This window comes from Heloderma suspectum, chromosome 2 (genome assembly GCF_057233095.1).
Source record: "Heloderma suspectum isolate Gila_16-S chromosome 2, 16-S_ref, whole genome shotgun sequence".
Classification (NCBI taxonomy): domain Eukaryota; kingdom Metazoa; phylum Chordata; class Lepidosauria; order Squamata; family Helodermatidae; genus Heloderma; species Heloderma suspectum.
This window is the reverse complement of record NC_139459.1, coordinates 45,878,096-45,905,087: the sequence shown is the minus strand read 5'-3', so window position 1 is coordinate 45,905,087 and position 26,992 is coordinate 45,878,096. Positions and strand designations below refer to the sequence as shown.

Here is a 26,992-nt window from a genome sequence, read left to right as displayed (position 1 = left end):
ATAAATATTTACATAAGCCTATCACGGCAAAAAACAAAACAGCGAACGCAAATGGCGGCCGCCGTAGCTGCCGCCATTTGCATTCCCTTTTTTTTGCCGTGATAGGCTACGTAAATACTTACGCAGCCTATCACGGCTTCCACAGGGATGCAAATGGCGTCCCTGCGTTAGCCGTGATAGGCTGTGTAAGTATTTACGTAGCCTATCACGGCTATAGTGATGAACGGAATGGCAGCCGCAGATGCGGCCACCATTCACAGAGCAGCGCAAACGGCACCGGGTAAGTGTATCGTTTCGTGTGCCTTTCGTGGGGTGGGGGGGCTTCATTCCGCCACGGATTTCGGGGGGCCAAATGTCAGTGCATTCGGCCTCACCGAGATCCGTGGCGGAATTCTCTGACATCCCTACTTCGCATTACCGGAGCTTCAGGGAAATGAGATGGGGGTTGAGCCTGGAGGGGGGGAAGACTCTTATTGGTTGAGCGGCACCTGCCAGTCTGATGACATTCACTCCAACCTCCCCACCCCACCCCACCTGGAAGTATGTTCCTGTGAAGCGACTTAGAATGGTGAGGTGCACTTGTTTGTGGAGCCCTGTGGGGACCAAAGTTAGTTCCTTGAAAAATCCGGGTAAGCCACCATTCGCTTCTCCTTCCATTGTCGTGGAGACACCCCCATGGAGAAGCTATAAACCCTTAACACTGTGTTTAAACAAATAAAACCATGGGGCGGTTCTGCCACAGTGGGTATTGAAATTGTCCTCTCATCTACTGGAATGAACCATTTCTCCTTTCTGTTACCACACTTAGTTGGGACAATGTATCTCTAAGTATGTCTGCAGATTACTTTTTCTGTATACAGGGAATAAGGCTTTTGGAATATGAATGACTGGGGGAGCATTTACTGAGGAACCGTTTCCCGATGTAACCCTCACTTTATTCTGTTGGGGGACTAGCCATTGTGTCTCTGGCAAAGCTGGTTCAAGCTAGCACCTTTTAGCCAAAGTACAGGGAGCCAAGCATACATAACTGAGATCATTTAGTCTGTGAAGTGGAGTGCCCTTGGAAGGCACCCATGGAGAGGCAACAGAAATAAGATCAGAACTTTTCCAGAAAATGAAGCTTACTGATAAAATATAACAAATGGCACTTGAATCATTGATTATGAGAGGCTTGCCAAAAGAGGGGAGAGTCAGCAGGAGAGAGAGGGGTTGTGGGGTGAAAGTTGTGGCTTTGGCTTCTGAGGAGAAAGGGGAGGGAAGAAAGAATTGCAGTGGGTTTTGAAGAAAGCTGGAGAGAAGAATAAAAGAAGGGAGAAGGAGAGATTATGAGTCCTTCTCTATTGCTCTGTCAGGAAACTGGACAAGAAGGTGTTGATTCAAGGGTGTATGGCTAACACCCAGCTGGAAACTCACAGACATAAGGGAGACGGACAGTTCAGGGGGAAGGGAAAGAGAGACTACAAGAAGAATGCACTGGAACCCAGGAGTTCCTAGATCAGTTATAGGTTTGGGTGAAAAAACATTTGCAAGGGAATGGGGTGGTTCCTGGAAGGCACAGAAAAAGAAGATAATTGTATTGTATTTGTTTAACAAAATAATAGAATGTATGCGACCAGTGGGGTGTACAGTACTTCTTATTCTGTACCTTTTACTTCTTAGGACTCCCATTTTTCAATTAAATGGGTAGTACGGTGTGGTTTGATTAGATTAGAACCAGAAGAAGGTTTTGTGCTTATGGTCCCATGCTAGCTGAATAGTGGGTAGAGACAACCCCCCATCCATGCCAAGAGGGAGTTTCAGCTGGAAATTTCGAGTACAGCTTTTTTTCCCTGTGTAGCTCACCCTTTCAGACAAAATGAAACCTTTTGGGAGTCAAGTGCTTTTGAACACAGAAAATGTCAGCAGAACTTTACTCTCCTGGCAACAATTTACCCTGTTGTTGGGGCACTAACCCCTTAGTAAGTGTCCCCATGCAATCTTGCTCTGGCAGAAGCAGCTGATCCTTTAGATCAGAGCTGGGGAAAATGTGGCACTTCAGATATTGTTGGACTCCAGTTCATCATCAGTTCCATCCAGCCTGGCCATTGGTGAGGGATTATGGGAGTTGTAGTTCACTAACATCTGGAGGGCTACATGTTCACTACCCCTGCTCTAGATCATGGAGTCTGTATGTTTTCCACTTCATCTTTCTGACCAATGTTAGCAAGCCAAGAGGCAATTTAAATGGCAGATCAGGCTGCTGTACTGTAATCTGGCACAGATATGGGGTACGACAAAGACGATGGTCCTAACTTACTTGGAATCACTTATTTGGACTGAACATCTGGGGACCTACTTCCAAGTAAACATACATAGGTTGTTGTTGTTCAGTCGTTCAGTCGTGTCCGACTCTTCGTGACCCCATGGACCATAGCACGCCAGGCCTTCCTGTCCTGCGCTCTCTCCCGGAGCATGCTCAAGTTCATATTCATTGCATCCGTGATGCTATCTAGCCATCTCATCCTCTGCCGTCCCCTTCTCCTTTTGCCTTCAGTCTTTCCCAGCATCAGGGTCTTTTCCAGGGAGTTTTCTCTTCGCATTAGGTGGCCAAAATATTGGAGCTTCAGCTTCATTATCTGTCCTTCCAATGAGCACTCAGGGTTGATTTCCTTTAGGATGGACTGATTTGACCTCCTTGCAGTCCAGGGCACTCGTAAGAGTCTTCTCCAGCACCACAGTTCGAAAGCATCAATTCTTCGGCGCTCAGCCTTCCTTATAGTCCAGCTCTCACAGCCATACATTACTACTGGGAAAACCATAGCTTTGATTAGACGGACCTTTGTTGGCAAGGTGATGTCTCTGCTTCTTACTATGCTGTCTAGGTTTGCCATAGCTTTCCTCCCAAGGAGCAAGCGTCTTTGAATTTCACGGCTACAGTCACCGTCTGCGGTGATCTTGGAGCCCAAGAAAGTAAAATCTGTCACTGCTTCCATTTCTTCCCCTTCTATATGCCAGGAAGTGATAGGGCCAGATGCCATGATCTTAGTTTTTTTAATGTTGAGTTTCAAACCAGCTTTTGCACTCTCCTCTTTCACCCTCAACAAGAGGCTCTTGAGATCCTCTTCGCTTTCTGCCATTAGGGTGGTATCGTCTGCATATCGGAGGTTGTTGATAATTCTCCCGGCAATCTTAATTCCGACCTCTGATTCATCCAACCCGGCATTTCTCATGATGTACTCTGCATATAAGTTAAATAAGCAGGGTGACAATATGCAGCCTTGTCGTACTCCTTTCCCAATTTTGAACCAATCGGTTGTTCCATGTCTGGTTCTTACTGTTGCTTCTTGACCCTCGTACAGGTTTCTCAGGAGACAGGTAAGGTGGTCTGGTACTCCCATCACTTTAAGAATTTGCCACAGTTTGTTGTGATCCACACAATCAAAGGCTTTAGCGTAGTCAATGAAGCAGAAATAGACATTTTTCTGGAATTCTCTTGCTTTCTCCATGATGCAGCGAATGTTGGCGATTTGATCTCTAGTTCCTCTGCCTCTTCGAAACCCAGCTTGTACTTCCGGTAGTTCTCGGTTCGCATACTGCTGAAGCCTAGCTTGTAGGATTTTGAGCATCACCTTGCTGGCATGTGAAATGAGCGCAATTGTGCGGTAGTTTGAAACAACAAAGCTAGCGGAGATGACAGTATTCCAGCTGAGCTATTTAAAATCCTAAAAGATGATGCTGTTAAAGTGCTGCATTCAATATGCAAACATACATAGGATCCTGATGTAAAGATAATAATGTATGACATCATGTTCATTTACTTAGAAATAAATCCCACTGAAAACAATGGGGCTTAACTCCCAAGTATGCACAGGATTGCAGAATAAATAATTTTTCTTTTTATTTTACCTCTGTCCTTCTTTATATCTACCTGCTGCCTTCTTCTTTGTCCACTTCATCCTTTTAAGAAAGGAGGTTTTTGCCTGTGAAAAAGGCAAGCAGTAAATTAAGATGCCAAAGGACTCTTTGTAAAGATAGCAGAGCGCCTTGTGGTTTACAATATAGTGTGCTATATTGCAGTGACATTGCACATAAGGTTACTGTGCAAAGATAATTAAGTTTGACATCACAGCTGTGAAACAACTTTTATTAAAAAAAAACACTTTTGTAACAGGCCCACATTACATTTGGGTGCAAGGCAACACAGATAAGATTCAGTCAACTTCAGCCTGCTGCTCATTCTTTTTGTTGTACTTCTTGTGTGCAGAACACTTTACAATCCCTTAATCCTCCCAGCATTCTGTAAAGCGGATTACTGCACAGTAACACTGTTGAGTCGAATGTTCTGTGGGTCTTCTGATATTTATGCTACCGGTTACCTTGGGTGTCTCCTTTCTAATATAATAAGACATGATCCAAAGGCACACGAAGCAGCCACGTTGCTGACGCTAAGGTGGTCTGGGTCTGGTCCAAGCTTGGAGGAGAGGCCACCTGGGAACGACATGCAGCCACCTTGAGTTCCACAATGGAAGAAAGGTGGGATATAAATGTAATAAATAATGAATAATAATAACGCTGTAGTGCCTAAATTCTAGCTGTGCTGCTTCTCAACCCCCACACCTCAGTTTCATAGACCTCTTAAGGATTTTGTACAATGGTTATATAACAAATAAAACAAGAATGTTAAAATGTTGCCAAGTACCCGTAGGACTAGGAAGGCCCTCCTTCTGTGCATAGTTGTTGTCTCTTAGAGCTTCAGGTTGGCTGGGTGTCTTCATTATGTGAACAGAAGGAAGCAATTTTTCATGGTCCAAGCTATTCACTTCCTCTGTGGGAAAGGGTCCTTCCCACTTATGACCACAAATGGTATTTGGGTGTTTTCTCCCAAAAAATAGGGTCCCACTCACTTTATAATAGATTGTCAACTGCCCAAAGAAGAAAAGACTCCCACTTTTTTTTTTCTTTTCATAATAACCATTATCATAGGACTGGAATGTTATTGTCTCTTTCTAGGCTGGGAGTTCACCTTGATGTTGAATTGACATTTTTTTTGTGGGGGGAAAATAATGGGTACAGTTCACAAGAATGTACCAGATAGGGAACACATCTAGAGGGCACCGGCTTGGGGGGAGGGCTGCAGTAAGAAGATTCTCTACTGAAAACCCGTTCAACATTGTTGTACGTTTAGCCAGTGAAGGCTGCTAGCTCCAATGTCGGTGGGGCTGTGCTTCCATTCTGGGTGTTAGTCGGAACCAGCTAAAACTGTAAAGGAACTGTCCAAGGTTATGAACCTTATCCCTAAAATCAATTCAGCACCTTGGATAGCTCATTTAGAGTTCTGGCTGATACTGACTGAAACCCAGAATGGAATCACAGCCCCACCAAAATCAGAGCCACCAGCCTCCACTGCATTTAGCCCCCTCTCGTAAAATCATATCTGCTTTCGTGTGTGTGTGTGTGTGTGTGTGTGTGTGTGGGGCATTGCATTACGTATGTGTTGTTTAATTAGAAAAATGGGTTCCCTCTGTCGTATGTGTAGCTTACGCAGACCAATGGGGATGTGATTAATGGAAATGGCTAATGTGACTTGATAAATGCGTTCGACGTCTCTGGGAACTCGCCCAAGTAATCCCCATGCTTCTTCCTTCTAATGATAGTGGTTATAGCTTTTTACAAAATCTAGCCAGAAATTCATCTTTAGGACAAGATCAACTTGAATTAGGAATACAAGAGCAGAAGAGTCAAGGTGCCTTGCTATTCGCTGCAAACTACTCTGACAGTGCAATCCTATATATATATATACTAAGAAGTAAGCCCCAGTGAGGTCAGTGGCACTTACTTCCAGGTAAGTGTGCATCAGATTGCAGCCTAAGTATACTTATGACCTAGTTGTGTCAGCCACTGTTCTGTGGGCAGAACTACATTTTATGGGAGACCGGGAAGGGGCAGCCAAAATCTGCATTTCCATTTTCTGTCCTTCCCCTCCCTCTGCCGCAGGTCCCTGCCTCTGGTGCACTGGTGTAGCAAAGCCAGGGCTCACAGGGTTGAAGTACTGGGACTTTTTGATTAGCAGGGAGGAGGATGTCATTTGCCACCCACCCTACAGCTCTGACTGATTTCCTGGTTCCCCCTGAGTTTAGCTGCAATCCTCACACTAGCTGGGATTTCCCCCGCAGCAATGTAGTGTTGTGAGCTATCCCATTGTCCTGTTCAGCTCCTTGCTATGCAAATAGACACATGCAGTTAAATGGAGGAGTCAATTAAGCACGCCAAGAGTGAAGCAGAGCTTTTACCAGCAAACAAGGATTTTCCAGAGATAAGTCAGGGGCATAGCCAAGGTCAAGCACACGGAATAGCAGGCAAGTAGAATCAGAATCCAGAGGCAGCATCAGGCAGAAGTCCAAGGTCAATAATACAGAGGTCCAAACATAAATTAAGGCCAGGATAGAAGCTGGAACTGAGAACCAGTGTCATCTTCAGCAAAGTCCAGACAGAAAATACAGGCTTATATTCTCAGGGCCTCCTGAGCCCTGCCTACAGCTCAGCTGCCATATATTACAATGCTTATGCCTGAGGAGTTCTTCCTTGGAGTTGAGTACTTCATCTTAAAAGAGTCTTACTGATTTGCCTCTTAAGGTGACAGTGCCCTCTGGGGCTGGGTGGATGCCCAGCCTCTGCCTCTGAAGCAGAACTCCCCTCTTCTGGGAGGGGCAAGCCCATGGTCCTCTCCCTTGAGGGCTCAGGCTTCCCCATGTCTCATGATAGAGGTGGCACCATGGCTTCATCTGTCTCAGGGAGTTCTAGCTCCTCCGAAGAGAAGGAGGATCCCTCCAGTGGGGGCATGATACCCATGCACGTGTATATAACACACACACATACGTAAACAAATATAAATCAACAGCTACCTACATTTTTGGACTCTCTTTAGGGTTGTGGCTATGGGGATTGTCATTATGAGTTCCTGCACTTCAAAATTTACCACTTGCCACTGCTCCAATGTTATGCATAGCACTAGCCCCACTCTCTGGCTCCCATGCAACTTGATTCCATGCCCAAGGGTTCTGGTTGCACAGAACCTTACATTTGCAAGTGTTTGGGGCAAGGCCAACAGCATGGTCTTTCTGCCCTCTTCTCTATACATAGAAACTATCCATTATGAGTGGCTAAATAGGTCTGTTTCCCATAACATGAAGATGACGGGTCATAGAGTTGCATATGTTATGCAACTTGCATAACTTGTTATGCACTTGCCTTTTGAGAGGGCATTGGACAAGATGACCCATTGATCTCTTAGAGCTCTTTGATTCCATGGTTTCCATATCCTAACCTGTAGCTTGATCACTGACCTGGATGCAATCCTGATTTTGAGGGAAATTTCTCTAATGTGTTGCTGCTACCCTCTTAACTACATGCCAGAGCCAAGGCTGGCTAACCTCATGTCGTCCTACACTGGGAAGTTTTGTTCATTCAAAATAAAATGCAGAAGACATGCCAGTGAAGCATGAGACATTGATCGATTGCAGCAGGTCCGGGCAATCTGTTCAGCAGTGAACACCGCATTAAAAAGTGTGAAGATTTGCTACTATTACTGTACCTGGTTAATATTTCTTTTAGTTAAGCCAGAGCTCTTATACTAGTGTATTGTGGGGATAGAAGGGAGACAGTGTAGGAGTGGGATGCTTCTGCATGTTTGTTTATACATGTGGCTTTTATTCCTTCCTTCCTTCCTTCCTTCCTTCCTTCCTCTTTCTTTCTTTCTTTCTTTCTCCTTTTATTTTCGGACTCCCAAACAGCCCCAAATGTGGGCCTATTCAAGCAACAGAAGTCTGGTTTATAGTTGGGTTAATAACCCTGTAGCCTTTTGTTCTAACTGAAGCCTAACATCCTTAGAATAATTCAGGATTCTGTACCTTAAGATGTTCAGGATTCTGTACCTTAAGGTGTTCAGCAAATAGCGCAGACATTAATAATTTTGCTCACTTCAAGGAGCCCCATAAATCTGTTGGGCAGTTCATGAATTTATGGCCGCTCTTCCGTATAAGTATTGGCAGATTCCAGGATTGCCTGCTGCTCCCCTGCCTGCTCATGTCCTTTAATCAGGGCTGGGATCACAGGTAGGCATGGTTGGGCAGCTGCTCACTGCCCAGTGGCTTGGGGCCCACTGTGGCTGCCATGTACTGTCTGCCATCTTTGCAAGGCCTTGGGCACCTGTTGGTTTGGAGACCTTAACCCTCATCCTGTTATGTATCGGGGGGGTGTGGGGGTTCTGTGGCTTAGTTATCGTTTTGAACCTTGGCAGCTCCTGTAGAGTTGGGAATAGCAACCATGGGTGGAGCTTCTGCTAGGTTCTTCACTTCTGTGTGTGATAAATAACAGTTGTGTTTGAGGCCTGCTGATTCTTACAGCCATTGCCTCTACCTGTGCAATGCATCCCCTTGTTGCTCTGTTGTTAGGTGGTGTGGAAGCCAACAGCAAACGAACAGGGGGCTGTGGTGTGAAGGCAGCAGTCTTTAAAACTATAGAAGGCCCTGATACTTTTCCTTCCCTCAGTCTGCTTGTTGCTAAGAGCACTGATAGCTTAGTAGCTTTGTAGCAAGGAGATTTCTGGTAGCGTACAGCAGTGACTGCGAAAGATATATATGATGAACTTATTCCTGATAATTCCCCATTATGGACAGGAAGTGGTAGTCTTGGGATGAATCAGTTCAGTGAGGGAATCTCTATTATAAAATGTCATTGTTTCGTTGCCTGTTGATCTTGATTACTCATTCAGGCTCCACACATATGTCGGTATAACAGGTTTATTAAGGGCGCAATCCTATGGCCACTAGCCAGTGGCTAGGCGGCCATAGGATATGTTGGTTCCTGGAGAAGCAACCCCCATCCCCTCCTGCGCCACATCATAGGCAGCGTGGATCGGCCCTGCACTCCACGCTCATAAGAGCAGCGTGGAGCGGTGAAAACAGGGCATTTCCGGGTATGGGACGGGGAGGGTGGTCTGAAATGCCAGTACAACACATCCTATGTGTCGTCTGGTTGCTGCTTCCTGCGCTCCGAGGTCCCATGGCTAGACAGCTGAAATCGGCTGTCTAGCCACGAAAGCAGGGCCGGGGGAGTGAGGAGAAGATCTGCTCCTCACCACTCCTCCTGGCCAGCACTGGATAGGCGGTCACCCCCAGTGACTGTCAAACCACATAGGATTGCTCCCTAAGCAGGGTTATATATAGTTTCCTGGTAGGGCTCCAAACACGGGCTTGCAGAATGTTTCCAGACTTTCATTAGATAGTGAGCTTTTCTTTCGGCTGTTTTACTCTAACTGTCCCACAAGCATGACCATGATATACTAAGCATTATAATCAGTGAGTGCACAATCCTGTCGAGATAGGCGTCCGCCTCTGAACTTGGAGGCGACCACCTATCCAAAGCAGGGCAGGAGAAGCACGGAGGGGATCGTTCCCTCTGCGCTTCTCCTGTCCTGCTTTTTCTGCTAGACAGCTGATTGCAGCTGTCTAGCCGCAGGAGCACGGAGCGGGGAAGGAGGCTGCTGTGCAACACATTGGATGTGTCGTACAGGCAGCTACGATCTCCCCGCCCCAGAATGCCCCCAGCCACACCCCTTTCCGGCCCCATATCCTATGGCTGTCTAGCCGTTGTCTTGCAGCCATAGGATTGCTCCCTGAGTGTCTTTATTTCTTTAGTGATCTTGTATGTCTTCTACTGTTTTGCTGCTTCGGTTTTTAACTTCGTATCAAAACATTCTGTGTGGAATACAAGGGTTTCTTCCAAGTAGGATAAAGGTAAAGGTGTCCCCAACCAGTCGTGTCCGACTCTAGGGTGTGGTGCTCATCTCCATTTCTAAGCTGAAGAGCCAGCGCTGCCCGAAGACGCTTCCGTGGTCTTGTGGCCGGCATGACTGAACACCGAGGTGCACGGAACGCTGTTACCTTTCCCGCCAAAGTGGTACCTATTTATCTACTTGCAATTTCTTGCTTTCGAACTGCTAGGCAGAAGCTGGGACTGAAGACAGGAGCTCACTCTGTCACGCAGCACTCGGGTCTTGAATTGCTGTCCTGCTGACCTTCTGGTCTGCAATTCAGCATCTTAACCACTAAGCCACCGCGGCCCCTCCAAGTAGGATGCCCACTTTTAATTGACAAAAAAGAGAAAATGCATCCCCAAAAATGGAGATATAAATTAGCATAACATTTGCATGTGTTAATTTGTATGTATAGATGTGAATTTAGAAATAATTATTATAATTTAAGTAGAAATACAGTAAATCTCATGATAGTGTGGAAGACTGTGACCAGGTGACATGGGGGCCTGCCTGTTCAGTCTGCTGTCTAGGTACTAACTTTTGATGGGCAACAGTTCTTATGGATCTTTATTTTTAAACTGGAAGTGGACAGGACAGAGCCCTTCAAATAGAGGACAGCTTCAAAAAAAAGATAGTCCCCTGGCCACCCTTTAAATAGAGGACTGTAAAAGAGGACACATGGCCACCAAGGGAAGGGACTAGGGTGGTCATGTGTCCTATCTTACAGAGGACAGTCTTTTATTTGAAGGGCTATCCAGTCCAATTCCAGTTTAAAGATAAAGAACCCTAAGAAGAGAGAGCAGCAGGGCCTTGAAGTTGTCCACTGACAGCACTTAGTCTGGACAGCAGACTAAGTAGTCACACAGGTCACCTATTCAAAAACTTCCCTGCTGTGGCGTGATGTATTGTAAATAGAGCAAGTATTTCTAAATTCACATCTATACATCTAAATTAGCATTTTATTTTGATGCAAATCTGTATGCTTTTTTGCCTTCTTTCTTGGTGATTCCTCCATTTCCTCTTTTTTGGCAATGCGTCAAGCCCCTCCCCCCGAAGAGAGGGAGGTTGGTAGGCTGAACTGTACTTAAGAGGGCAGCACATAGTTAATTCACTGTGCCTGAATGCATAGTTAATTCACTGTGCCTGAATGCAACGCATCCAATGGGAATGATGAGGACATTTTCTTACAGGAACAGTGACCACAAAGATCCCATTATGTGGGATCCATTCTGTGTTATGCAGTCAATGAGTTTAAAGTGCAGCAAACTGTTCTATTAGGTACTTCTTATCAGTGTCAATAGCCACTAGTTTTCATTAACTGTTCCTGTGCAGTGAATGCTACTCATTGGTAGAGCTTTATTGTTCAAATAGATACAGATATGCATAGAAAGCAAGGCTGGTATTTTGTAAAGAATATCAAGAAGATTCTTCCGTTTTGAGATGATCATCAAGCTAACCCGCTGCCACTGAGGCTGGAGCTGCTGATGGCTGCAGTTCTGAGTCTCCTGCTCCTTCTCCCTCTGCATTCTTCTTCCTTTGTTGCTGGTTTCATGAATGGGAACATTCAGAATGCAGGGAACTCAGGTAAGATTAGTAGATAGTACCAGGAAACGCGGTGAAGAACCCATTATGAGTCTGCTTGTTCCAGCCTTAGATGCATCTAGACTGGCATTCTCGCTGTATTTCATTGCAGTTTTTTTCCTCAATTTCCTGTACTAATCTTCAGCACATTGCACTCTCTGGCCCCTGCAGGGCCCACCACTGATTCCTGCCCTAGGACCCCCTTTACAATTTCATTTTTCTAGCACTCTGAGAAGCACCCACATAGCTGGGAGTGTTAATCAGTTAGCTATATCGGGGGCATTGCAGGAAGTTGAAATGGCGGCTCTCAGATTCGCTTGCTTGGAAATGGCTAGAGCCCTGCTGCTGCCGCCACCACCAAGTAAGACTGGTGGTGCTGAACCTCAGGCCTGCCAGCCAAATCTGGCCCACCTGGACCTCAGTTTGCCCACCAGGGTTTCCCAAATGGCCACGCCCTCTTTCCCCTGACAATTGGTGATTTCCCAGCTTTTTCCCATTCTAAAAGGCCAAAATGCCTCTCCTAACAGTTACTGGCAGTAGGCGCTTTAAGGTACAATATGCTTGTATTTTTTGCCCTGCTCCTTTTGCCTTGCCCACTACTGGAATCTTCACTACTGGAATCTTCAGAGAAGCTCCCCATAGAGCTTCCCTGAAATTGAATTTGGCCCCCAGGCTAAAGGAGGTTTGACATTGCTGAGGTGCCCACTGATAGAGGAGAGGGCCTTTCAAGTAGCACTTTACTGAGGGCCCCCTCAAACCTAGAGTTGGCTCTGATCTTCACATGTTTACTAAAAATTGTAGACCGCCTCCTCCTCCTCCAATGCAAATTGTTTTTTCACCCCAACACACCCACGCACAAGCCCCAAGAAATTTGATGTAGTGTGATAAAAAGGTGTTGTGGGGGGGAAGATTTTAAGACAGCAGCATGACATAACCAGCTTCCTGGGCCGGGAAGAGCCCAAGTTCAGCTTCTGCTAAAAGAAACATAATGAATGGGTACACTGGTGAAAACAGTGAATAGGCACATGAGTGTTGTAAATTCCAGATTAAACTCAGAGAAAAACAATAATGAAGTGGGTCAGGATGGACAGGACAAAAGCCACAAAGAGAGACAGCGAGAAACTTCTGTCTAGACCAATTAAAGGAAACTTTATGCCTCTAAAGTACAAGCTTTCAAGCAAAGTCTGGACGTGGAACACTAAACAGTGACATCAGCTCCTTGTGAGACTATCATTAATTGTTTGTGCAAAAAACCCTGCTGGATCTGCCCCTAATAAAGATTAAGGGAAGAACTGTACATGCAGAAAAGAGCATCTAAATGGCAAATGCAGTTCAATGTAAGCAAGTCTAAAGTGATGCACGTTGGGGCAAAAAATACCAACTTCAAGTATAAGCTGATGGGATCTGAGCTAGCAGTGACTGACCAAAGGGGGATCTCCATGACTACAGGAGGACAAGCAAATGGAGGATTACCTGGATTTTTCAGAGAATTGGCTTTGGTCCACACGGGGCTCCACGAACAAGTGCACTGTACCATTCTAAGTCACTTCACAGTAGCATACCTCCAGGTGGGATGGGGGGTTTGCAGTGAATGTCATCAGACTGACAGGGGCTGATCAACCAATGCAAGAGGCTTCCCCCACCCTCTCATGTGAGAGGCTTCCCCCGCTCCTTCCTTACAGCTAAGCAAACATTAGAGAAACACAGCTGCAGCCTTCTCCCTCCCCTGAAGCTCCCGATGCTGCAAAGGAGCGAAGCTGTGAATTAATTATTTCCCAGAAGCAAGGAAGCAAACATCAAAGACACTCAGCTTTGAGCCAGCATTTCACAGTCTTTAGGAGAGTTAACCCTCTGAATACTTGAAGCACCATGGCTCCAACCAGCCCCGCTTCTAATCCCCTTTCTCCTTTCCCCTGAAGCTCCTGATACTGTGAAGGAGTGAAGCTGCGAATTAATCACTTCCAAAGAGCAAGGAAGCAAATATCAGACACGCAGCTTCGACATAGCTTTCAGGCACCTAAATGCATTATTTTGATTCATGGGAATCTCAGTAACTTTGGGAGTGTGCATTTCGGAAACAAGCCTCATTGACCACAATGGGAGTTATTTCTGAGTAGACACACTTATGTTTGTGCTGGGAAAGACAGGCATGGGAAACACAGGGACAGGAAATACCCCTTGACCTGGGTCACGGTGAAAGGCACACCCCTGGGCAGGGCTAGCATACCCAAAGTAAATGCAGGGGTTGGGGCATACAACAACTATAGCATGGAGAACCCGACTTAAGGACAAGAACTGGACTTTAAACAGTCTCAGGAAATCTGGGTTTTCTGCTAAAAGCTCTGGGGTAGCTGTGGGATGGCAGCCTGCATATGCCCCGAAAAACCTCCAAACGCAGCCAGCTTGCAGCAAATCACCCGTGGAGACACCCCCCAAGTGAGATTGTGGTGGACAGCTCGATGAAAATGTCAACCCAGCATTCAGCTGCTGTAAAAAGGGCAAACTCAATGTTAGGAATAATTAGGAAAAGAGTTGAGAACAAAACTGCCAATATCATACTGCCCTTTACAAAACTATGGTGCAACCACATTTAGAATACTGTGTACCGTTCTGGTCACTGCACCTAAAAAAAGATATTGTAGCGCTGGAAAAAGTGCAGAAAAGGGCAACTAAAGGACAACTAAAATGATGAAGGGGCTGGAGTATCTCCCCTATGAGGGAAGGTGACAACAGCTGGGATTGTTTAGCTTGGAAAAAAGGAGGGTAAGGGGAGACATGACAGAGGTGTACAAAATTATGCATGGTGTGGAGAATGTGGATAGGGAGACATTTTTCTCCTTTTCTCAAAATTCTAGAACCCAGGGTCAACCCCTGAAGCTGATTGGTGGGAGATAATTTATTTATTTACAAATAAATGAATTATTTATTTACAACATTGATATACTATTCTGCATCTCAGACAGATTCCAGAGTGGTGAACAATAAAAGATAAAAGAATAACTCACCTTATTAAACTATTGTTATTTTTAAAAACAGAATACCAGTAAAAAACGTGGCTGGTGGAAGGAAGGTTTCCTGAAATAAAGATGTTTTCAGGAGGTGCCAAAAACAACCCAATGTTGGTGCCTCAGTGACCTCCAGGGGCAGGGAGTTCCATAGAAAGGGGGCCACCACATTGAAGGCTCCACACTGAAGGCTCCCCTCCTAGTGGACTCCAATCAGGCGATAGATCCATGTGGAACCACCAGGAGCATGCCATCTGATGACCTTAGCGACTGGGCAGGTTGATAACGGAGAAGGCACTCTCTCGAGTATCCCGGTCCCAAGTTGTTTAGGGCTTTATACACTAATACCAACACCTTAAATCTGGCCCGCTGCAGAAGATTTATACATAACTCATAGTGTGAGAAAGTGTATCAAGATGCGCCTTTCCATCTGCATTGTAAGGCACATCCCCAGAAACAACATGCATTACAGATAGTGATACCCAACTACATCTCACCAAGATGCACATTACAACATGCAGATGTGCACTGGGTGAGCTACTGCACCTGTCTTCACATCCGGTCTGCACAGGCAACTCTCCCTTGATGGATTGAGCTTTAATGTGGAATACAGAAACCCTGAGCGTGACCTTCTTATATTTAGAAGGCATTTTAAAAAATTCTACAGGATCCCAGAAAAAAACCTTGCAAATGTCTTCACGGTTTCTGATAAATGCTACTTCTCCTATCAGGAAGGCATACAGGTTTGCTGGAGTTCAAGTGGGATGATATATTGTTTTTTGCCGCCGTACACTTACAATTCATAATTAATAGTGGTACATTTCTTCCATATCTACCACTGATGACAATATACAAAAGCTGAATTGGGTTCCTGGAAAATTGTAATACTTCCAACAATACCAGCAAGCCTGTTCTTTTTTGACCTAACTAAGCAAGATCAAAAGACACACCATGCACATTTTTGAATGTTATGTATAAAGCCATCAGTTTACAATATGGTCTGTGCCAAAGGTTACTACACCAAACAGGGCTTAGTTCTTTGTTTATCTAAACAATGTATTAACTAAATCTTCCCCAACCTGGTCCACGCCAAATGTCTTGGACTACTACACTTCCCATATCCCCAGCCGGATGATGGGAGTTGTAGTTCAGCACATCCGGAGGGCATCAGGTTGGGGAAAATACTAGTGCAGAAAATACACTAGCTGAGAGACATGAGTACAAAAATCAACAGCTGCTAAATTCAACCTCACCAAGAAGAAGCTTATAACACATATCAGGTGAGTATTCTCTCCCCACCTCCACACACACACAGAATTTCTAGTTGGAAGGTAGGAAGGAATTTTTTCCCCAGAACTTACATTCAGATTATCATGTAATCCTAGCACAATAGCACAATAAGACTCATGCCTATGGCACCTTAGTACATCCTTGTAGCAGTTTTTGAGCTCCAATGTTTTAAATTCTTTTTTTTCTAATGAAAATACATAACATTAAGAAGTAATTGTCTTTATATATTTTAATCTTCCGTGATTATTTTTAAAAGGTTATAGTTTCTTAATATTTGTTTCTTTAGCAGTTTAAAAAAACTTAACCAGAATGAAGAGGTGAAATCCAAGTTGTCTGATGCTATGGATACTGTTCAAAGTGAAGACAGTGGATTGACATGGGAGACCAGTTCGAGTAGATGTTCCACATCCCAAGCCTCAGAAACTAGTGCTACATCTGGTGTTTTTAGTATGGAAAACTCATTCATGGATTGTGCTCCAGGGAAAGTTATGTTTCCAATGGATGGAGAAAAGACTGTTCAGCAAAGAAGAAGCAACTCACCAGATCAGACACCATTGTCTCTAAATGAGAAGATCATCCTGGACAGTACAAAATATGACTTTTCTGGAAACCCAATGCAAATAAAAACTCAAGAAAGAGAATTAGATCCTGCTCATCCGCACTCATGGCCCTTCCAAGTACAACCTTCAAAGATTAAAGACTATTTGGTACAAATCACACAGGACATGGTGACTTCATTGCCAGAAGAAAAAGAAAATGCGTTGATGAAAAAGGGAGAGCTGCCTCTCCAAGGTACAGTGAGAGCTAGGATTCAGCTCATCACTGCAGTGCTGGAAGAAAGAAATAAAAAGATTTTCCGGCGGGTGAACAGAAAAGATTTGCCTCCACCTTCAGATGTGATCAAGAAGCCAAGGGAACAACCCAAAATTTTCTCTAGGCAAGGCATCTCTGTATCTCTAAGGCATATTGAACGAGACACCACAGATAAGAATAACAAGAAGGAAATTCTGCGTTATAATCTCAAGCATGTAGAGACAAATGTTTCAAAGTCTGGTGTGTCTGTTCCCTACAACAAAGATGAGAAGCGAGCGCGGCGAACTTTTCTGCCTGAAACTCTAAATAAGGCTTCAGAAAAGGCACCACCAATTCCATCACTCCTTGCTGACACAGCAAAGAAGCCAGATACCAAATCCTATTCACCTGGAACTCGAACAGCAGTCCCAGAACAGGCAAGCTTTGCTCCACCAGATCGTCCTGACAAAACAGAGAAAAGGGAAACGCAGTCTCTTCTTCCTGGTACAGCAAAGGCCATGCCAGAAAAGTCATCCAACCTCCTTGCTGAAACGGAGAAGCAGAAAATGCAAGATTATTCACCAGTGACCACAGAGGTTACTGATAGATCAGAAAAACCACAGACTCTGCTAGAGAGGGAAACAGCTCAGCCTTGCTCACCTGTTTCTGCTGAACTCCGTTCTTACCCTGCGAGCAAAGCAGAGAATCAATCCGACTCAACAATAACTGTGTTATCAGAAACCACAGCCCAGGATGTGCAATACCCAAATAATACTGCAGCTATGCAGCATGAGTCTGAGCAACCTGTTTTAGCTGAAACTAGAAACCAAGATATTGAATTCACAGTTCCTTCACAATTAGAGATCAAAGGTGCAGGCTTGCTGCACTCTGCTGAAGGAACAGGGAAACCAGACACTCCTCTTTACTCACCTGAAATGGCAGGGTCTATGCCCAAACAGGCAAAATTACCACCTTCTATTAGCGAAGCAGAAGAGCAAAAAAAGGAACAGTCAGAGGTGGGATATTCAAAAGAAGAAGAAGTGCAGGAGCAATTGGCCATGTGTTTACAAGCAGAGTCAGAACATCTGCACTTGTTGCATTCAGTGAAAGAATCAGAGACTGGAGAATTTGAAACTGTAACTGATTTAGCTTCTACAACTAACAGAACAGAAACACAAGAATCCAAGAGTGATTCGTATAAAACTACAGAAGAGCACTCTGAGCTTCCACAGCCCTCATCTTTTACAAGTGAGGCAGAAGAAAAAGAAAAAGAGCATCAGGAACCAGAATTCGCAAAGCAAACCACTCAGGCGCAGGTACCTGTGCCCACATCCCTAGAGCCAAAGCATCCAGATGTGTCACATTCAAGAGGCCAAGGAGAGAATCAGGCTGCACACCCGGAAACTCGGCATCCCGATTCATCCCTCCCCACTGCTGATGCACAGAGAGAAGGAATTCACTCAGACTCTACACCTATAGCACAGTCAGAAAGTGGACGTGCAGTTTTCTCTGAACCCATAAAGGCACCACAGGGATCAGAACCCTTGGAGCCACCAGATCTCAAAGGTAAAGAAGTGAAGCAATACTTTCCTGTTGAAGAGCACTCTGAGCTTCCACAGCCCTCATCTTTTACAGGTGAGGCAGAAGAAAAAGAAAAAGAAAAAGAGCATCAAGAACCAGAATTCGCAAAGCAAACCACTCAGGCGCAGGTACCTGTGCCCACATCCCTAGAGCCAAAACATCCAGATGTGTCACATTCAAGAGGCCAAGGAGAGAATCAGGCTGCACAGCCAGAAACTCGGCATCCTGATTCATCCCTCCCTACTGCTGATGCACAGAGAGAAGAAATTCACTCAGACTCTACAGCTATAGCACAGTCAGAAAGTGGACGTGCAGTACCCATAAAGGCACCACAGGGATCAGAACCCTTGGATCCATTATATCTCAAAGGTAAAGAAGAAAATCAGTACTCTCCTGCTGAAGCACTCAGCTTGTCAGAGCAGCTACCATCTATTTCATCTCTTCTGACTGAGAACATAGAAAAGCAGGAAACCCAGCTGTCTTCACCAGTAACTGCAACATCACTGTCAAAACAGCCAAACTCTGTTTTACCATGCCCAACTGAACAAATGGTGAAGCAAGACAATCTGCCCCATCACCCTGAGACAGCAGAAGCATCATTCACCACTATGGCCCTCCAAAATGTGGAAGTAACTGAAGTAGTGATTCAGCCCTTGTTGCCCACAGAGGTTCCATCAGAAGAATTACTGCCGATTTCAAGAGAACCAGAGGTTGCCATAGATAGGAAAACAACTCAGCTTGTTTCACCTTTATCTGCTGAACCTATAAGTGAAGCATCTGTTCTGTCCCAAGAAGAAGTGAGGTTAGAAAACCAACTGTATCCATCCATAAATGCAAAGCTGTGCTCTAAGGATCAGGATGAATCCCATCCCACCATAAATGAAGGCCAGCAAGAAGGCTGGTTTGAGCTGGACCATTCAGTTGAATCTCTATCAGGAAAGCAGACTATGAAACAGAATTCCTCTGTATCTTCCCAGTTAGAAGAAACAATTGCATGGCATTCTGTTGATGAAGGAGATAAGAAAGACAGGCATCCTGATAAACCCATCAGTGAGCCTTTGCATTCAGATCCATTGCATCCTGTCTGTACGCTGGAAAAACAGGAGAAGGCACAGTCTGATATTGAGCAAACTACTCAGCAGTTATCACATATGGTTCTACCGATAGAATCAGGTATGTTACAGGTGGCAGAGGAAATAAATGGGATCCTGCCTCATTTGCCTGCAACTGCACAAAATGTATACCTTTCAATTTATTTAATGGAAACACAAGAAAATAAGTGTGTTTTAACAGAAACAACAGCTCTAGATTCTGGATCTTTAACTATACCATCCACTACAGCTGAAGCAGAGAAATACAACACCAGAGAACCTGAATCAAAACATATGGAAAAGCAACATATTCAAGCTGTAACTGAAGAGTTAGAGCCAGATTATCCAAATGTATCACATTCAGTAGCTGAATCTGGAAAGCACTTAGATGTATCCTTCACAATTCCAAGCACAGAGGAAGGAAACCTTCAGTCACATCGGCCTGTGACTCCAGAAGCAGAAGGTGAGCGCCCAATTTCATCAGAAAGAGAGAGAGAAGAAATGGAACATTATTCACTCATAACTCCAACATCAAAATTGGAATGCCCTACTGCTGCTCCAGAAACACAGGCAAGCCAAAACGATTCATTTGATAGTTCATTGAATGAGGCATCCAAACCATCTCCAGTAATGGTATCATTTGTTCCTGATGAAATAAAGGATCAGGAGGTTGCCAGAGAGGCTATAGTAAGTTCAGTGCTGGCCTCAGAACAGACAAAATGTATTTCACCAGCTCTTAAGGGCAAGGCTGAGATAGAAAGAAATCAGTTCCCTTTTCCTGCTGAGACTCCAAAAATGGTGCCAGAAGAGTCACAGTCCTGTACAACTTTCCCCCTCAGCGAAGCCAGGGAAGAGCCACTCTGTTCACCCATGGCCCCAAAGATTGTGCCAGAGGAATCAAATTCTATTCCAAAAGAATTTGTTTCTGAAGAAGTAAAGGAAATGAGTCCTCCTTTCTCACCTTTGTCTACAGAACTATTTTCTCATGAAACTTTTTCATCATATGCTACTGCTGTAGGGGAGAAACAAGACCAGTCAAAACATATGACAAAGCAAACTATTCAAACTGGAACAGCAGAGTTAGAGCCAGACTATCCAAATGTGTCATATTCAGTATCTGAATCAGAAAAACATTTAGATATATCTTTCCCAGTTCCAAACACGGAGGAAGGAGACCTTCAATCACATTGGCCTGTGACTCCAGAATGGGAAGGTGAACACCCAGTTTCATCAGAAAGAGAGAGAGAAGAAATGGATCATTATTCACTCATAACTCCAATATCAAAATTGGAATGCCCTGCTGCTCCCCCGGAAACACAAGGAAGCCCAAATTATTCATTTGCTAGATCATTGAATGAGGCATCCAAACCATCTCCAGTAATGATATTATTTGTTCCTGATGAAATAAAGGATCAGGAGGTTGCCAGAGAGGCCATAGTAAGTTCAGTGCCGGCCTCAGAACAGACAAAATTTCTTTCACCAGATCTTAAGAGTAAAGCTGAGATAGAAGGAAGTCAATTCCCTTTTCCTGCTGAGACTCCAAAAATGGTGCGAGAAGAGTCACAGTCCTTTACAACTTCACCCATTGATGAAGCCAGGGAAGAGCCGCTGTGTTCACCTATAGCCCCAAAGATTGTGCCAGAGGAATCAAATTCCATTCCAGAAGACTTTGTTCCTGAAGAAGTGAAGGAAATAACTCCTCCTTCCTCCCCTTTGCCTGCAGAGCTACTTACTAATGAAACTGTTTCATTGTATGCTGCTGTAGGAGAGAAACAAGACCAGTTTCATTCATTTTTGAAGGAAGAGTCAAGGTATCTGGCTGCTGGAAAAGCAGATATGCAAGATGCCCAATTTAATTTGCTTGTTACTGCACAGTCTGAAATGAGGAGCCAGGATATCAAGCTGTATTGCCCTGTGACAACACAACTGGAGCTAGAAGGCTTGACCTTATTGAATTCCACTGAAGAGATCAGGAAGCAAGAGACTCCTCTATATTCACCTTCCACTGTGCCATCAGCACCCATACATCAAGAATTAATATGTCAGAAGGGAGAACAAGAAACTCAAGAAAGGATATCTTTGGAGGCTGAACATTCAAAAGAGCACGATACTCCTTTAAAGTCATCTATCATGCAACAGGAATTGGAACACCTAAAGTTACTGCAATCAGTAAAAGAATCACCAACAGAAGGAATTAAGCCTTATTCTTCTACAGCTGTTCAACATTCACCCCACCTGGCTGGCAAGACAGGAACACAGGAACATCAGGGCTACTTGCCTCAAACTACAGAAGTGGGTTCTGGAGTTTCTGTGTTATCAGAGTCAATGGACGAAGCAAAGAAACAAGAGCTTCATCCACCACTGTCTGAAGTTGCTCAGTTAGAATGTAAACAGTCTGTTTTGTCCACAGAAGAAAAGGGGGATGTCCAGCATCCACTGGGAACTGAACCACTGGATCTAGGACATTTAGGCCTATCTTATGCCACAGAAATACTGTTCTATTCATCTGAAGCACAAAATCAAACCTCAAAACAGCCACCATCAGTTTCATCTCTTCTCACCGAGAAAGTGGAGGAGCGGGAAGTTAATTCACATCCAGCAGCTGCCTCAATATCATCATCTGTCTGGAGTCAATCCGACTCTGCTCTCCTGGATCTAACCAAAGAGGACGAGAAACAACAAATTCAGCCTTGCCCTCCCGAGGTAGCAGATGTGATGCCAGAAGAGCCCTTGTCCATCACTGCATTCCTCATTTCTCAGGCAAAGGCAATAAATGCATCTTTTCCTGTAACTTCAGAAACAGAGAATCTAGATGCTCAACCTCCTTCCAAGGAAGCTGATTTGTTGACAGAAAGATCAGGAAGTGCTTCAGCTCTTTCTCCTGAGACAAATATAACTATTACGAGAGAAGTTGAGCTTTCTACGACACATTTTGAATCCAAACAGTTTGCTAGTAAACCCCAACCAGATGTTATTTCAGGATGTTCCCTTGAAGATAGAAGGGAAAATATCTCTGATATTCCTACACTACCTACTTTCATTCTGAATGAGCCTTCCACTGCCTTGATACCAGAACCCATAAATGATACTCACACGCACAACCTACATTCATCAGTAAGTTCAGCAGACTCAGGTGCAACTGACAACAAGGCTATAGTAATTAGTGCTGAAAATCGTGCAAAAACAGAAGAAAAGTGTTTGCCTAATGTGGAGAGAGCTTTGAAAGAGCCTAAAAACTACTTACAAAAAGAAAAGAACTTAAAAGATGATGATAAAGAGAGAGAAGAATCCATACCTGCTCCTGAAATTGATCAAGGAAAAGACACATTTGCTATTTTGGAAGGTTACGAGGTAGTAAATATTCATGCTCCTCCACTAATTTCTCCTGTGGATAAAGAAGACAAGCATGTACTAGAGAGTTTAGAACACTTGGAAACAGGTCCAGGGCTGAAAACAAAACCATTTAATGATGCTGGAGATGTGGTTGTTGACCATGAATCTTCAGTGTGTAAACTACGTGGAAAAACATCAGAAGGCTTAAAAGCAGACAACTGTGAAAATAAGGGAAATGAATCAAAGGAACTTGTCAAAGAAAAAGGTATTCAGGAAAGTGCAGAAACCACAATGGAAGCTTCTGTTGTTCCAGAAAACAAGGGTGATGGTATTTTAAATCCGACTGGTATTGAATATGTGGCAAAGTATACCTTGATTGATGACGCTTCCTTCACCCAGACAGGAAAAGAACAGTCTATCAAAGATGTGCAGAGGCCATGTGATGTTACAAATGAAAATTCTGAGGAAGGCACATCTCCAGTTGCAAGCTCAGAGAATATTTTAGAATTTTCTTTATTAGAAAGAGACTTTGATAAAGCCAAGAAAGAAAACACCCACGAAGACATTTCAAAGATATTAAATGAAGATGAAGCTGTCAGAGGAAATTATGAGAACACAGAGGGTGAACTTAACTTAGTAGGTGCTGATGCACCCTTATTTAACACAGTAAAAGATGTGTTATCCCAATCTCCATTAATTCCCTTGCCTGTCACTGCAGTGAACCCTGAGCATCTAGAGGTGCCATCTGCTTTGGTATTCTTATATAAAGATCTCTATGAAGAAGCAGTGGGAGAATCTAAAGAAGACAGCAGCAAATGTCCACCCAGTGAAGAAACAGAGTATACTGAGATACCTTTTCATACTAGAGGGCATGCTCCAGATGATGGGTCTGGAATATATTTCGAAAAGGACATATCTGATGATTATACTCCAAATAATTTGGAAGAATCCCAGAAGGAGAAAGTTCTAAAAGATCATCCCATTAATGAACAAGCTTTAAACCAACCCAGAGTCTCAGAAAGTGCATGGGAGCCAAATGAAAAGGAACACGAGCCTGTTCACATTCTAGCTGAAGCATATGCCCAAAGAGGGGTCTTATTACCAAGTGGAGTTGTGGAGGGTCTGAGTGATACATTGATAGAGAGGCCAACTGAGATTGTGAGCGACATAACAGTTGGGATTTGCCAGCCAACACATGCAATTCCTTTTGGAAGTGGGTTCTACAGCTCAGGCGCAAGCAATGATGACAGTAGTCAGAGAAGAGAAGAAGGATCCTTGTCTGAAGAAACAGACCAAGCATTACCTGAGGAAACGAGTGATGAGGAGTCTAGTCCAATACTTGATTACGCAGCAACTGTCTATCAGAATGAAGCACCTGTGCCAGATGAATCACAGGATATTGCTTGTTTGGTGGCTGACCCAAGCCAACAATCTGAAATAACTGACGTTCATGAAACTGATAATTATATTGTCAGAAAACCTGTTGAAGAAAGCACACATTCTCTTGAAGCATTCCCCCATGTTGACACTTGCTGGCAATGTGAAGGACAACCAGAAAGCAAGTTAATGTCAGCCCTTGATGAACCCATGGCACAAGATGCACATCCTTTAGATCATGAGCATCTTCCATGTTGGGACACTGAGGGGCAAACTTCTGAAAAAACAGTTGGAGAAAATATTGACCATGATCTAAATGAACACAACATAGAAGCAACAGACCAGCTAGCACCAGAAGCAATAAATGATAAACCATTTGTGGAATTGGACTACTCTCTTTTGTCACATGATTTTGATACCTATCCATTATACTCAATAAAAGAAGAAGAGTACAGTGACATCGATGAAGATCTAGCTGCGCTCATGGACTATGAAATAGTTTCCCGAGATGATGTCTTTCAGGAAGAAACATGCTCAGAGGCAGCTCATGAAGAGCTGCTGTTTGACGACAGAAAATCCTTGGATCATATTAGTGACAGTTATGAATTTGTGAATGAAAGAGAGGCAAGTATGTATGCTGAAGAAGAGGAATTTGAGTTGATGGATTCTGGAAAGCTACCAAGAAATGTTCCAGAAACTGAGATCCTACAGAAAGAAATAGAACAGGCACATTTGGATACCTATTGCTACCAGTGTAAATGTCCCATCTCTGGTGAGGGCAGGCTTTTTGGGCAGCATAAAGAACATGACGTGACAGACTTGGATACAGCTGTGACTTTAATAAAGGTAAGCAATTAACAATTTGGAACTACTGAACTGTGTTCTCATTAACTCGGGTATTTACTTAAGGATGCTTCACTGGAATATGGAGTATACACCACAGGAGTAGAAGAGCAAATAATTGTTAGTGACCTAATATAGGCAGCTTGTATTGTGCTTAATTTACTTTACCATTGCCTCTGAGAAAGAGCAATTCTGCTTGAAATGCATTAGGTGCAATGTTAATTGGAGTGTTTTCATAATTAAAGTAGGTTTTCAGAAGCTGGGGGTTCACCTCTCTTTTTGTGGTTGCAAGAAATACAGGTAATCAGTGAGAAACATCCTCCCCTAGTGCCTCTGATTTGATCAAAATTAGAGCCTCCCCATGGCTCCTTATAGGATAAGGAAGTCTGGAGAGCCAGTCATGGATATCCTGAGTTATAGCTGCTTTGGTTTGGAATTTTGAAGACCTAGTTGTTTAACTTTTAAACAAGAACTTTGATCCTTTGCTGGCCTTCTTGAGTGCAAGTACCAATGCATGTAGTCAATGTAATACTTCCTCAGATAAACCAGATCTTGAGTATCCCTTTCTACAAACTATCACCCAGGATCCAAAGCACTACAGTATGAGTCCTGCAAGTCCAAGGTGTTTTTGTGCTGGAACTTATCAAGTGAGTAGGCTTTTATTCTGTATGGAAAATCATGTTTGGTGACTTCCAAGAACATAATTTGATATGGGAGACTGTGTCAAAAGGAGCTGTGTTGAAGGGTGGGAAATCCCATGGTATGATGGGTCCTGGCCATCAACTTAGCACATCATTTCCAAAGCAAGAGATATATCTAAGAGAAAGAAAAGTCACATAGAGTTGTATCCAGTAGTGCTTCTGGATACTTTGTGCTAGCAGAAAGCACTTCCGCTCAAGTAAGGTAGGGCACCTAATTTCTGCCAATCCCACCTCCCTACTGCAGCCCCCTGTGCTGTGTCCCATACTGTTCAAAAGGGTCCCCCCATGCTCAAGGGCAGCTTTTGAGGGGCATAGGAAGCTGCAGTGGGTAGGGGGGATTGGTGAAAATACAATGCAAGAAGAAGTGTTTTCTGCAAGTGCAACACCACCATCAGTTGCAATCCAAGTAATAAGACCGTTAACATACGGATTGATTTATTTTCTAGAAGGATGGTTTACATGATTTCAGTGGGTTCCATCCAAGGGTTCCCTGCATTCAGACCAGGGATGGGGAGCTTCTGGCCTACAGCTTAATCCAGCCCGTGGAGGTTCCCCTTGCGGCCTGCAGAGTCTGCTAGGATAAGAGGGGTAGCTCTGGATCATGGATCGGAAACAACATTAGGGATTTGTCTTCACTGCCACAAAGCCAGCGACTCAGGCGGTGCTTGGAAGAGCTGCTTCTCCAAGCGCTGGCCTAGCCCATTTGGATCCTTCTTGTTGTCCCATTTGGGATGATGAGTGGTGTGTTAAGCCAGTAACTCAGCCAGCACTTGGAAGAGCCATTCCTCCCAACACCGGACATGTCCATTTGTGTGCTGCTTGCTGTCCCAATTGGGATGATGAACAGCATGCGAAGCTGGGGACTCGGCTGTCACTTGGCAGAGCCTCCCTTCCATGCGCCGGCCGAGTCCTTTTCTCCATGCAGAGAGAAGCACAGAACCCTGTGCCTCTCTCTGCCTGGAGAAAAGCAAAATGAGTGGAGGCCATGCCCCCTGATATCAGCCAGCCTGCTGGGTTGGTCGGGTAGGGATGGGGGTGTGAATTCAGCCCCTGGACCAAAAAACATTAGACACCCTTGGTCCAGAGGAAAGAGCTCTTCCTCCAGAGGAAGCTCCTTTGATTGGAAGACGGGGACCTTTGGATATAACTCAATTAAAAAACAAACCAACAGTAAAGGAAAACAAGAAATCATAGCTACCTAAAAAATTCAAGGAATTTAAATGTTTAAAAATTGCATAAAATATAACCTTGGAAAATAAAGGGATATTTGGTGCCAAAAAGACATCAGAGTAGATACAGGTGAGCCTCTGGGGAGAGCACTGAAGAGGCAAGGGTGCCACCCAGCTTATTTCAGATGGCAGAGGCATCTGATGGACATCCTCTGTACATGACATAATTGTATCTTGCAGATTCATTTGAAGTGTTCCATCATGTACCCAGATCCCAAGCAATGTGAAGCTTTGAAGATAAATCACCAGCACTTTCAAGTGGGCTAAGAAATGGGAGTGAGAGGGGTTATTTAAGCACAGGCAAGATATATTCCTGATGCCTCTTTCTTTCTTTCTTTCTTTCTTAGGGTATTTATATGCTGTCCAATAACGCAAG

At 44.2% G+C, this 26,992-nt stretch overlaps 1 protein-coding gene across 1 annotated transcript in view; it reads left to right on the top strand.

The window, feature by feature from the left end:
• The window catches only part of CMYA5 (cardiomyopathy associated 5), a 104,836-nt gene that overhangs the window by 3,120 nt on the left and 74,724 nt on the right, over positions 1–26,992 (top strand). Inside the window, 1 exon segment of the mRNA XM_084829647.1 lies at positions 15,956–24,689. Coding sequence (XP_084685773.1) covers positions 15,956–24,689 — 8,734 coding nt within the window.